Below are 13,243 nucleotides of genomic sequence, written 5' to 3' on the forward strand. Positions count from 1 at the left end.
CCCAACAGGCCCCAAACGTGCCTGGCAGCAAGTAAAAATGAAATATAAAAATATAGTCCAAACAGGTAAGGTGTAATTGTATTATGAGCCATAGTGCTTGGTCTGTTTGTCCGATGTAAATCAATTGCAGTTAGAGGCTACATTAATTTTCTTTCTGTAAGCACTTATTGAAATTATCTGAGCACATTACAAGTACATATTTGCTTACTCTGTATGCTCAAATGTGGCCCGTTATAGCCAACAGAAAAAAAGCGGAGGCCCGAAAAACAGGTGGGGGTCCTCCACCACCACCACTCACAGAGGCTGAGCAGTTGGCCCTCAGCCAAAACAGTGGGCGCCCTGTGGCCGAAGGCATCTCTGCGGGGACATCCTCTGAGTCAATAACCCCGCAAGACACAAGTGCCTACATAAGGGGTAAATTCAAAATAATACATGATGTGCATACATCCTTTCTTCACAGTCACCTTTGCAGTGCTACTCATTCATCTGATAAACTCTTTACCATAATGAATTATTTTGTAGTGAAGTTATTTTCCGACTGATTTTGCCTTCCCTCAGTCTTGGTTGTCTTTGAGAGCATAATGACAATGAAGTGTAAGGTGATTGGTATGTTTGTTAATTGCCATTTGGTCCCTTGTAAGTTATAAGTGACCTGTATAAACCTCATATTCTATCAGTTGATGGTGATGGTGTACTGCATCTGGTGCAGCCTCCTGTTGAGCCAGACCAACATGCAGTTGTGAGTAATACTCCACAGATTATATGAGTTTACAGTAGAACAGCAATGTTGTTTATTTCTTTACTACAGGAAAATAATGAAGAAACATTGACAGCTGTTACAGAGGAGGAAGCAACAGAGACACTTTATGAGGTTTACATCTTTTAATACTTTGTGTACAGGAAATACAGGCGACCAATAAAGCCAGTTGAACAAAAAATCTGTTTATTCTTCTTTCAACATGTTGAGGTGATGGGTCAAAAGAAATGATTGTGACATATGGTGTCTCTGACTGCGCTTCCATCTTGTATGTCCGTGGGAGGGTCAGGATGTTCATGGTTTGGATCACTGCTGATGTTTGGTTCAGAAGGACAGTGCTCTCCTCTAATTGTGGCAATGTTGTGAAGAATCACACATGCCACAATAATGTCACATGCCCTTTCTGGGGTGACCCTGAGTCTTTGCAGGCACTGGAACCGGGCCTTAAGCATTCCGATAGTCATTTCAATTCTGGCTCTTGTCCTGCAATTAGCCAGATTATATCACTGCTGTGGGCCCGGTTCAGGGTCAGGGTAAGGGGTAAGCAACTAGGGTAAACATGGATACCCCCTATCACCAAGCAAGTAGCCAGTGAACTCTCCTAAGACAGAAGGGTACACTTCAGTTCAAATGTCCCTGAAGCAATTGGTCTTTATATATTTTAAAGTATTCTCAACTCACCATGTCCAAATTTTGTGCTCAGTGTACATTCACGGAATATTTGTGAGTCATGGACAGAGCCTGGCCACTTGGCTTCCACATTTGTGATAATGTTGGCAGCATCACATATGATCTTCACAGTGCAGAGAACACAAATTAGCATCCATTACTATAATGAAATAATTTGTTAGTTTGACATGCTACAGGGAACTATGTACCTGTACATTAATGCTGTGGAAAGACTTCCTGTTCACATAGTCTCCTTCATTTACTGAAGGAGCAATGATTGGAATGTGAGTACCATCTGTACAGCCAATCACGCCTGGGAACCCTGAAAATAAATGTGCAATTTAAGTAGTAGTCCAAGTATCACCACATCATAAATTAAGTTTCGTTCATCCTGATACCTGCAATTTTGTGGCATCCCTCTTTGATAAATCTTGTGGGTCTGTGACCGGGGAACACCACAGACGAGTACAGGAGACGTTTCAGTGCAACTGTAACATTCCTGACTGCCCGACAGACGGTAGCCTTGGAAACGTGCTCAGCGTCACCAATATTATACAGAAAGCTCCCGTTTGCAAGAAACCGAAGTGCAATACAAATAATATGTACAGAACTGAGAGAATGTCCGCGATGTGTCACATGCGTAATATATGGCCTGAGGATGTTATCCAAATAAATTATAGATTGTGCTGAGACACGGTAACGTTCGCACAGAAAATCATCAGGAAATGATAAAATGTCCAAACGCGCTCTGATCACTCTCTCCCGGCGGAGAGCTCTGCGGAGAATTTGGGCTTCACGATCTACTGGCTCTTCAAGGAAGGAGCACGCCATGTCCGACACTTCCTACTGTCAGGTTTCCGACAAAGGGGCGGAGACAGTCAGGGTTAGTTGTAGTAAACCTGCTAGGGGGCAGGTTAGCTTCACGGAGTGTGTCGTCATAGTGACTCACTCAGGCTGCAGCTGAACTCGCTTTGTGAAACCGAAAACCCAGAGTTTTCGTTAACTCAGGGTATACTTACTCAGTTTTTCCACTAAACCGGCTTCCTGAAACAGGGCCCTGCTCCAAACCGAGTCGTGTTGTCATGTTTCGGCTGTTTGCAGGCAGGAATTGGACCCAAACGCAGACTCACTGGAAACAGGACTGAACTCAAAATGGCAGCTTTTATTGCTGAACACAAAACCTAAACTGGGAAGCCGCTAATAAAACACACACAGGGGGGCACAGTGCAAAACATATAGCATAAAGACAATCACCACACTGACACAGAGAAACACAGGGCTTACATACACTGGGACATAATCAGGGAATGGAAAACAGGAGGGAGACACAGCTGGGAGAGACTGGGGCTAACGAGACAGGTTGAGCAAAGCTGGACACACAAAAATGAGACACAGACCTTCACAATAAAACAGGAAACAATACACAAGGACGCAGACTAAGAAACACAGACTTTACATGGGCAGAACTAAACCTAAACCAGAATAAGCTTGAACATAGAACATCATCATCATCATCAAAAAGATCAAGAAAATAACCACAAATATGAAAACTCAAAATACTGGGTCAAAACTGACCCAGAACCATGACACGTGTATCTGTTGGCCGTAACTATTCAAAGCTTCCTCTCAGACGTCTTTATGAAACTCACAAAACCACATGAGAAGAACAACAAGGGAGACGAAAGTTTACTGATCCTGCAGAGAAACCAGATCAGTGCTGAGAAGACACCAGCAGGATCCCACATTTAGAAATAAAATATATAACTGGCCTTAAATACACAGCATTACATTGATATATTAGTTATATTCTCTCTTAACTACATGTTGCTGAAGGCACATTTGTTTGTTTTTTCTTTGTTTTTGCAGGTTCTTCACATAAAAATCTTCATGAGTTGCTTTGAGGACTTGGCGTGACCTCCAGCTGCATCTCAGTGGCTGGACTGGTGAAATGCTTCACTTCGGAGTAGATGACGTCTGGCTCTCTTGGAAACTCTGGACATACAAACACAGACAGATCAAACAATGTGAGGATAAGCACCTGTGTACAAAACCAGACCTGCTTCTTATGTTTATAGATAGTAAACTGAAAGAATGGGGAAATGTCAGTGAACACGTGTGGTCAATACCCTAAAGGCCTTTTCTCTAGACTTAAAGGTTTTTTTAATCTAATATCCAACTTCAGAAATTTACATTAAAAGTCTTACTACTTTCTGTCATGAATGAGCTTTTAATCTGAAAGAACCCCACCAGGAAATGTTTAGTTTGGTAGCAGAGAGTCTGACAGGGGACTCTGAAGCTGTCACTATTAGCATTAACCTGAAGTCATCATGTGAGCTGTTGAAGCATTAAATCCTCTCCGTGATTATTTTGCCCAGCAGCCTTTAAGTGATTATCACCTTTACTGTGACTATCTACAGTAACTTGGTTGGTTTCATTGGTCATTGATCTCTAATCCAGTTTAATTTAACCTGTTCTGAAGCTTTTAGGACCTCAAATGACTTTCAGTGTTAAACATTAAGTAAGTTTTATGCAAATATATACCGATAATAGAATATGTTGTACGTAACGCACACAGCTCCTACATATAGACTCAGTGTTATGTTTAACCACAAGATGAAAACTGAATAGTTTCTGGGGCCTTGTGTCTATTAAAAAACAAAAACACAATGCAGCATGCTAAAGTGTTACTTAGCCAGCAGTAAAAATGTGTCTTTGTAGGAAAAACAGCTGTGACAGAAAAAAATGACCAGCTATTGGCGGTTACACCAGTGCTGAGTCAGCGTGTTACTTTTACTTTGATGCTTGGAGCACATTTTGCTAAATTTATACTCTTATAGCTTCACTTATGTTGAAACATGCAAAACTGTTAATGTTAGTGTAGGACACTTGGAGATGTAGAAAACACATGGTTCATTTATTCATTTAAATTTATATTATACTATTGTTTTGCATGTTATTTGATCAAAAGTGCAATAAAGAGTTATATTTTTTTGTTGCTCAGACCAAAGCAACAAAAAAGCACCCCTGACAGAATACCCTGAGGGAGACAGTTGAATGCCTTCTCCAGGTCTACAAAACACATGAAGACTGGTTGAGGAAACTCTGACACGCGCATGTAAAAATCCTCGAGAGGATAAAGAGGTCTACACTGTGCCTCCTGCATCTGACGTTTTGCTAATAAACTGACTCTTCTTTCCCTGGAATGGACTTTCCCAGGGAGGCTGATTAAAGTGATCTCCTATACTGAGCATGCTCAATATCAGCATCTCTCCACCTGCACTGTGCATTGTGTGAGCAGAATACCATCATCCCGTATGCTTTGAGAAAGACCAAGTCTTTTTCCATGAAATATTAATGATCAGTAAGACATTTGCTCTTAGATCTGTTGTTTGTGCAGAAAACAGTGAGTATGTGTGTTTAACAGCTCTGTAGTAAAGCTGCAGAAAATGGAAACTGGACGACCACAGAGCTGCTAGTTTCTGTTAAAACGCAGGCTGAAAAACACTGTTCAGCATGTGAAGAACAACACTTACATTGAAAGGCTGCGACTAAGTTTTGAAAAATACATCACTAAAACAAGTTAGCTACGCTAGTGTGAAAGGTGGGCTGCACACCAGACATGTCTCCAATCCTTCAGAAATAGAGACAGACAACTAAACTCTATGTGGGAAGTAAAGTTAGTTTTAAAATATATCGTCCATGAAAACAGGTCTGTGATGATTCCTGCTACTCAGAAGATTAAAATCATTCAACCAGAATGCTAAATTTATACATATTCCACCTGCCATTCTCTCTCAAGAAACACCATCAGATCTAATTGTGGATGTGGTCCCTGCTGGTGAATAAGGAATTTAATTTATTAGTTGTACTACAAGAAGTCATTCTGTGAGCTTTTGAAAGCCTGAAAGAGAAAAAAACTGAGTGTGAATCTCACCTTCAAGTTGACTGTGACTGGTTTGCTCCATCAAAAGAAACATTAACACCACTACAACCACGAGACAGACCGACGCAGCAGTCACCACCATGGGGAGAAGAGAGTAACAATCCAGAGAGGTCAATGTAGAGGTGGCTGCAGGTGGAGCTGTGGCTGCAGGTGGAGGTGTAGCTGCAGACAGAGGTGTAGATGCAGGTAGAGGTGAAGATGCAGGTGGAGGTGAGGATGTAGGTGCAGATGTATTTTTCTCATTCAGCTCCTGTTATGTCTATCTCCACCTCATCACGCCCTGTCCTTTTGGACACTTTTGGATACTTTCTCTCCTGTTTCACTACCTGAGCTGGTAAAACTAGTGAATTCAGTGAAAGCATCCTCTTGTCCACTTGACATTGTACCTGCATCATTATTCAAAAATGTCTTCCAGGTTATTGGTCCATATGTGCTCACTCTAATCAACCCTTCACTGGCGTCTGGTATAGTTCCGATCTATTTTAAAAATGCTGCTATTCTCCCACTTCTAAAAATAACCTCAGCTAGACCCCTCTCTTTGGAGCAGCTACAGACCAATCTCTAAATTACCGTTAATCGCTAAGCTTCTAGAAAAGGTTGTGGCTAGGCAACTTATAGCGGCTCTGGACAAACATAACATTTGCGATAAGTTTCAGTCCTGCTTTCGCAGAGCTCACTCCACAGAAACAGCCCTTCTTAGGGTCTCAAGTGACATCCATCCATCCATCCATTCGCTTCCGCTTATCCTTTTCAGCGTCGCTGGGGGGCGCTGGAGCCTATCCCAGCTGTCATAGGGCGAGAGGTAGGGTACACCCTGGACAGGTCGCCAGTCTGTCGCAGGGCCAACACACAAGGACAGACAACCATTCGCACTCACATTCACTCGCACATTCACAGCTAGTGACAATTTGGATTAACCAATTAACCTATCCCCACAATAATAATATACCTCCAAAATAGGTAATTTCTTTATTTTAGATGCAATCCCTTGGTAAATCATGTTGACTGCACACTATTTATCAAGATAAGCAAAGTTGTTTGAGGTAAACTCAGATACAAATACTGTAAATCAATTTATGGCATCAGAGTGATCAGGGTAAACCCACAGTCTGTTAGGTTTTCACATCACGGCATGAAGCGATATTGACCGAGGACCAACTTACAAAGTCTGCCATTAATTTGCATCATTTTACTAAGTAAAATTAAACATATATAAATCCGTCTTTGAAATATTTACCTTTTTAAATGTGAACCAGATCAGCCTATCAGTCTGTTTACACTGTGCATTTCTGCTCCCACACCTCTAACACCAAGTCTGTAAAGCTGTTCTTTCAGTGATTACTTCATGTTTTCTGTAGTGGATGCATAAGTAACAGAACCACAACTTTTAACTCGTGTGTCCACTTTAAAGCTGACATAATAACTAATTCAGTGAAGTCAACTGGAAAGATGCAAAAACTACATGGAAAATCCGCTGCAGGGCTGACATCTAACTGAATTTTAAATCCATGGAGGGTTTCTTTCTATTTCTCTTTTGTAAAACCTCCTCAAAGCCAAAAAGGTTTCATCTCCGAGTCCACTGCCCAGGCCTCACACATGCGCATTAGTTTAAAGCAATAGTGAGCACTTTAACATACACAGATGTGGCTCTGAGGGATCTGTCATCAGTTTTCTTGGAAACACTTTTACCAGTATAAGTAAATCCATTATACTGTACATAAAGGTGGGCCAAGCATGTGTGCCGTGTGTGATAAACAAAGAAAAACCTTTAAGTGTGTAGAAAGAAGAGTTTCATTTCATCCTGATAATCATTTTATTTCACAATGAAATAGAAGGACAGCTGTGCATGTACATGACTCCTGTAAGTGGGCATTTGTTATGGTAGCATAAACCGATTAAACAGTTTTCTTTACTGAAGGAATATTTCAAAACTGAGATTTGTGGCCCCCTCCTCTAAACTAGAGAAACTTGTGCGTGCATTTGTGTCATTGTTCAAAGATTACTGTCCTGTTTTATAGGCTTCGATAAATAATCTCTTTCACACCTCCAAGTGATCCGACTGCTAATGCAGAAAAATAGCTAAATAGATGGATAATATAAGAAAAGTGTTATAACATAACATAAAACCTGCAGATACAGTCTGGTTTTTTTGTTTGTTTTTAAGACAGCTTAATCACAAGATATTAAAAGAATATCAATTAGCTGTAGAGCACAGAGACGTCTGCTCACACACCCCTATTTGGAAAAAAAAAAAAGTCATCTTGAACCATGATGGAGACAAAGAAGAGCAGCTGTACATTTTATAGTTGCTTCTCTTTGATGTTGAATTGTCCATCTTCAGTGACATCTTCTGTTCTCACTGCTGAGTCGACTGCAGCTGCATCACTCTCTGCACAAGAAAACACATAAAGCGAGCATCAGTGCAGGGAGTACAGTCCTATAGATACTGCTGCTGTTACATTAACGATGACATAAAAATCATTCAGATTAATTATGCTCCAATATTTTGTGCAGGATTCAAATGCGACATGATGGAAAACTGATCAGATCCAGCAGAAAACATCAGCACACTACTCCAGATAAAAATCCTAACAACTAATAAATGTCTTGTTTATGTTTCTTAAATTTATGCGCTTTTTAAATGATAAAAACATGTTATTGTCGTTATTATTTATTTAGTATTTATTTATTTATTTCACAGCGCCAAATTATAACAGCTGTTGCCTTGAGGTTCTTTCTGTTAGCTGGCGCTAAATAAGCTAAATTAGCATTTTTAGCTTAGCTTGCCCTGGATTCAGCTTTGACAAATATGATCGACTGTTTCCAGTAGAGTTCCATCATCTTGTCATCTTTTACCCTCTCAGAGCACCGTGTGTTTGAGTGTCCAGATCATTGTATTTTAGATTTATTCACACATCTCAACTCTTTGGGTAACTGAACAACTTTAACTAAAGTGAATAGTTAGTCTAATTCATTACTGCGCCCTGTTTGAAATTAAATGTTTAGCACACAAGGAACAACAACTCACCATTAACAGACTTCTACAAACACAGAGCAACCAACATGTGATCCACAGTATGATTGTAGGCTTTGACTAAGCTTTTAAAATATGTATCACTAAAATGATCTATTCTCTTAACCACTCATCAGGAAGCAGGAGGGCTGGAGCTTCTCCCTGCTGGGACAATATGAAAGGCGGGCTGCACATCAGACAGGTTTCCAATCAATTATAGAACTAAGAAAGAAAACTTAGCAATCTTACACGCCTACATCTAATTTGAAATCACTAGTTAACACCTATCATGTATGTCTAGACTGTGGGAGGAAGAACTCAACACTGTGAACTGTTTTAAGCTGCACAACGTTTTAGTTTGTAACCATGGAAACAGGTCTGTGATGGTTACTGCCACTGCAGTTTGTTACTTCCTAATGCAGGCCTTCATCTCCTCCTGAGCCAAAAGAAAAATAACTATCAGAACATTTTATATCTGCACATTAAAGCCCATGACCTTTGTTCTCATTTTGTCTCAATGTCTATATTTAATAGTACAAAAGACACAAATTATATGTGTTACGACCCGACTCGAAATGACCGTAACAAGAGCGGGGTGTCCCGCGACTTCCCACGCCCAAACAGACACAGCCACAGCATCGGACTTTTAACAACAATTTATTCACAACAATGGCACTCACGGTAGTGGGAGTGTGTGATTTCAGGGTGAGCTAAGGCCAACACAACAAACAAAACTCAACCAAGGCTTCGGTTCCCCTCTGACCTGTTCAAGGAAAAGAAAACAAAGAAATGACACAGTCTGACCTCCCTGGTCTAAGAACACAGGAGAAAAGAAGGCTTCCCAAAATAATCGGCAGCTCACCCCTACTTGCTCCGCACTTCACACACATGTCTGACTTTAACTAAGTAGCTACGGCTGTGGCTGCTCCGTCTGGACCTGAGGCAAGTGCATGGGAAGTCTGCCACACCCCACACAGCAGCGCTTCAGTCGTCCTTTTATAGTTCACGTCCACAGCAGGAACCAGTTACATCAGGCTGTTCCTTAGGTCCATCAATCACAGCCGAGCCCCTGCACAGGTGAATTTGCATACACACATTAAGAAACAAACAAACCAACAACACATACACGTAGCAATATGTTTGATACCTTAAATTACGATTTGATTTAAAGAGCACCTTATGGGCAGTATATGACATGGTGGTTAGCACTGTTGCCTTACAGTAAGAAGGCCCTAGATTCAAATCCACCTTTTGTGTGGAGTTAGCATGTTCTCTCTCTTTTATACTCTCCAGGTCCCTCTTCAAAAACAAGCATTAATAGAGTTAGTCTAACTGATGATTAACTGTGAATGGTTGTCTGTCTCTGTGGCCTGTCCAGAATGTACCTCACCTACCTGGGACAGCCTCCAGGATATTTATAATAAAGAAAACTCCACAGAGCTGCTTTTAAGCAAGCTTCATCTTTCCTTTGGATATTGTTTAAAATTGAAAAACATACTAACGTAAAACATTCATGGAACACATAAAGAGTGAAAGTCTCACCTTTTAGTTTCCTGTCAACATGTCGTTCCACCAAAACAACCAGTAACATCACTAGTAACACAACACAGACTGTTCCAGCAGTCAGCAACACGGGGAGAAGTGGAGAGGAACCAGCAGAAGAGGCAGGTGGAGGTGTGGATGTAGGTGGAGGTGGTGTGTTTGTCTAAAATAAAGCAAACACAGTCATTAAGTTGTCGTCACATTGTGAATGTTGAAAGCTGCAGAAACACAGACAGGTGAGTGTGTCACCTGTGACAGTGATCCAGCTGGATGGAGACTCTCCATGACCGCTGATGTCACACTTGTAGAGGCCTTCATCAGACCTGGAAACATGCTGGATGGTCATGTGACCTGTAGGCTGCTTCCTGATGAGGGAGCCATCTTTATAGAAAGCAGCTGGGAGGTTGGAGGGAGTGGTCTTTGTTTTACAGAGCAGAGTGACGTCATCTCCCTCCATCACAGGGAGGACAGGACTCTGCAGGATCACTGATCCACCTCAACACAGAGACAAACTACAGCATTTCATCCATTTACACACAGCTTCATCAACACTAACTCCACACACTCAGCTTACCAGTGACTGTCAGGTTAACCATGTTACTGATGGGACCCTCTCTGGACTCACACCAGTAAACTCCACTGTCCCACAGGACGATGCTGCTTGTGGTACAGGAAGAACCAGCTGGTTGTCCCCACTCCTCACACTCAGCTCTGGTGTCTGTGCTTGTGTTTCTCCTCAGAGTCCATCCAACAGAGCTGTCGTCCTCCTCACAGCTCAGAGTCACATAGTCTCCGTCAAAGAACTGAGTGCTGTTGGGACTCACAGTCAGACGAGCTGTGAGGGTTAAAAATAAGCTTTTCATTAATTTCAAAAGTAATATAAATTATTGTTTTGATGAAATCAGCCTATAGAATGAAAATAAGATTTAAATGCGCTATAGACAAGCATCTACACACCAGATATTTCTGATTCTGATCACAGTTTTAGCACTTTATATTTAAAAGACGTTTACTGACCTTGGTTTGTTGTCCAGTAAAACACCGATGTCAGAACTAAGGAGAAATTACAGTTAGGTTAGTATAGAATAAAGACTAAAGAATAAACGACTGTAGATAATTATTATGTTATAAACAACTATGAAACTCTGGAAAAATGCTGGTTTTGTTACAAGTGATGTCACGTGTGGAGTAGGATGATTAAAGCAGGATGATTATGTTAGTTTGAATGAATCAACACTTCTGAGTCACACTAAATGTCAGAATCCTCGAAGCAGAGGTCGAGGAGGGGGTGTGAGAACAATTTAAGGAACGTTGTGCAAAAACTCTTCTTCGTCTTTCATGTAAATTCATAGGTAGATTTAGAAGTCGATAATAATGAATATATAGTAAGAAATCTTTGCAGTATCATTTCCCCTGTAAATGTCACACAAAACTGTCTATCAGTCTTTTTGCACTATTAGGGTTTTTTTTCCTCACTGTACTGGTGGCATAAAGAGCACTACCATAACTCGGTGCTTTTATTCTTCTTTTTCATGCTTTTTCCTTCATCACTTTTGATTAACAGAACAGAAAGTAAAAGTTCAACATTTAAAACAAAGAAAAACCAAAAAATTCATGCTTTACTCACAGAGCAGACATAGTACAGACGCTTCCTTCATCGTCCTCTTAACTGACGTGACCTTTTGTTCCTTTTCGTTATAGAGACAAGGTAAACCCCACCCTCTTCACCAGCTTGTCTTTTTTCTATATGTGTAAGATGTGTGACAAATATGAGTTAAAACAAAAAATCATTCAATTCAAATTGTAGTTTAAAAGTTATTTGACAGAAAAGAGTACAAAGCTGCACTTTCAATAATTTAACCGCTTTTAGTGTTTGAAAATGTGTTGTGTTGTTTGGCAGCTTCTCTTTAGCAACACTTTAACAATGAAGAGCTGGGAGAATAGGGATGCAGTGGTGAAATTTTCCCAGTCTTCCCAGATATGCAGTTTTAGCTGTTGAGCACAGCGGGGTTCTTGGAGACTGTTGCCCACAAAAACACTTGTGCAGGCTGTCACCGCACCAGCAGCAGAATCATTGATAGGAAACAGGATGGGTCCGTGCTTTACCTTGTTTACATCAAATTCTGACCCTACCTAAATCTTTCAGAATATATTGAAAGTAACCAGACCAGGCAGTGTTTTTAGAATCTTTTATTTACTTTTGGTTAGTGAATGTGTGAATTGCAGCCTCGGTTTCCTGTTGTTAGCTGACAGGAGTTTCAGCTGGTGTGGTTTTCTGCTGCTACAGAATCTCCTTCATATGCGGTGCATTCAGAGAACAGCAAGTATCCTTTTGTTGTAACGAGTGGTTGTTCGAGTCACTTTTGCCTTCCTTTCATCTCAAAATATAAAAAAGGGGTGTTGCACATTCATTATGCAAGTTTGTGACCTTTCACTTGTGCAGACTCAGTGTTGGAGGGCTTGTTGGTGCACTTTAGTGTCAGTAGATGGCAGCACCAGACTATGGTTCCTTGGGACCCGTCACTCAGGAGGACGTGGCTGATTTTTCTTTTTTTTTTCCCCCATTGACTCATCACACGCAAGAAAACTTGCACACACAGACACACACGCCTGGTGCTAAAACTTACCCATCCTGCTATATCAGCTTCTTGTTAAAGATTAGACTTGCTCCAAATTACAACTTAAATCATTTATCTGCTTTTAGATCAGTAATAGTTACCACATGCCATACGGTAATATTACAGGTACCAGTGGTAAATTTTGGTATTGCAACAACAACAACAACAACATCCTGTTGACAGAAAATCTTCTAATGTGACAAATCCAAATTATCTCTGTGTTTTAAGATTTTACAAGGTTTTATATTTGAAAAACTTCCTCATGGCCAAAAAAGTTTATTTTTATATGAGTGACATCCTGAGCTAAAGTCTGTTGGCCACTGAAGAGAAAAAAGAGAGAAAAATTAACACAGAAATAAACCCAGAAGCAAGAAACCAACCAATCATCTTTGAGCCCACTGACTCATTTTTGAATTTTCTTCAGATGAACATTTCACCAACATGCTCTAAAGATAATTCATAACTGTGGGCTGATCTATTTAATCTATTTAATCTATTGAAAATGGAGTTTCACTTCATCATAATTGTCATGTTATTTTCTGACAATAGTCCAGCCTAGAATTAATACAAGCAATCCTACAAATTGGTTAATTTTTATTATCTGCATTGAAGGACATAGACAACCTCAAGAGTCCTCACAGTTTTACTGGAGACCAAGGTAATGCCATCCAGAGTGAGCATCTTTTTAAATACCATATTTT

At 40.5% G+C, this 13,243-nt stretch overlaps 1 protein-coding gene across 1 annotated transcript; it reads right to left on the bottom strand.

The window, feature by feature from the left end:
• Window positions 1–3,311: 3,311 nt before the first annotated feature.
• LOC146635294 (Fc receptor-like protein 5) lies at window positions 3,312–11,582 on the bottom strand. Its single transcript, XM_085350079.1, has 6 exons — window positions 11,552–11,582; window positions 10,942–10,977; window positions 10,499–10,759; window positions 10,171–10,419; window positions 9,925–10,089; window positions 3,312–3,418 (listed from the first exon to the last, which is right to left on the bottom strand). Exons 1-6 carry the CDS (start codon window positions 11,580–11,582, stop codon window positions 3,312–3,314), a joined length of 849 nt encoding a protein of 282 aa, XP_085206205.1.
• Window positions 11,583–13,243: the final 1,661 nt, after the last annotated feature.

The sequence above is a fragment of the Diplotaxodon limnothrissa genome, linkage group LG3 (genome assembly GCF_057381915.1).
Source record: "Diplotaxodon limnothrissa isolate DT_005_m linkage group LG3, D_limnothrissa_male_GT1.1, whole genome shotgun sequence".
Lineage (NCBI taxonomy): Eukaryota > Metazoa > Chordata > Actinopteri > Cichliformes > Cichlidae > Diplotaxodon > Diplotaxodon limnothrissa.

Excerpts from the sequence above, each read along its gene's own strand:
- LOC146635294 (XM_085350079.1), bottom strand. The coding sequence starts at position 11,582 with ATGAAGGAAGCGTCTGTACTATGTCTGCTCT. Across the intron at positions 10,978-11,551 it reads GTCTGTACTATGTCTGCTCT|TTCTGACATCGGTGTTTTAC; the intron begins GTGAGTAAAGCA and ends ATTTCTCCTTAG. Across the intron at positions 10,760-10,941 it reads TTACTGGACAACAAACCAAG|CTCGTCTGACTGTGAGTCCC; the intron begins GTCAGTAAACGT and ends TAACCCTCACAG.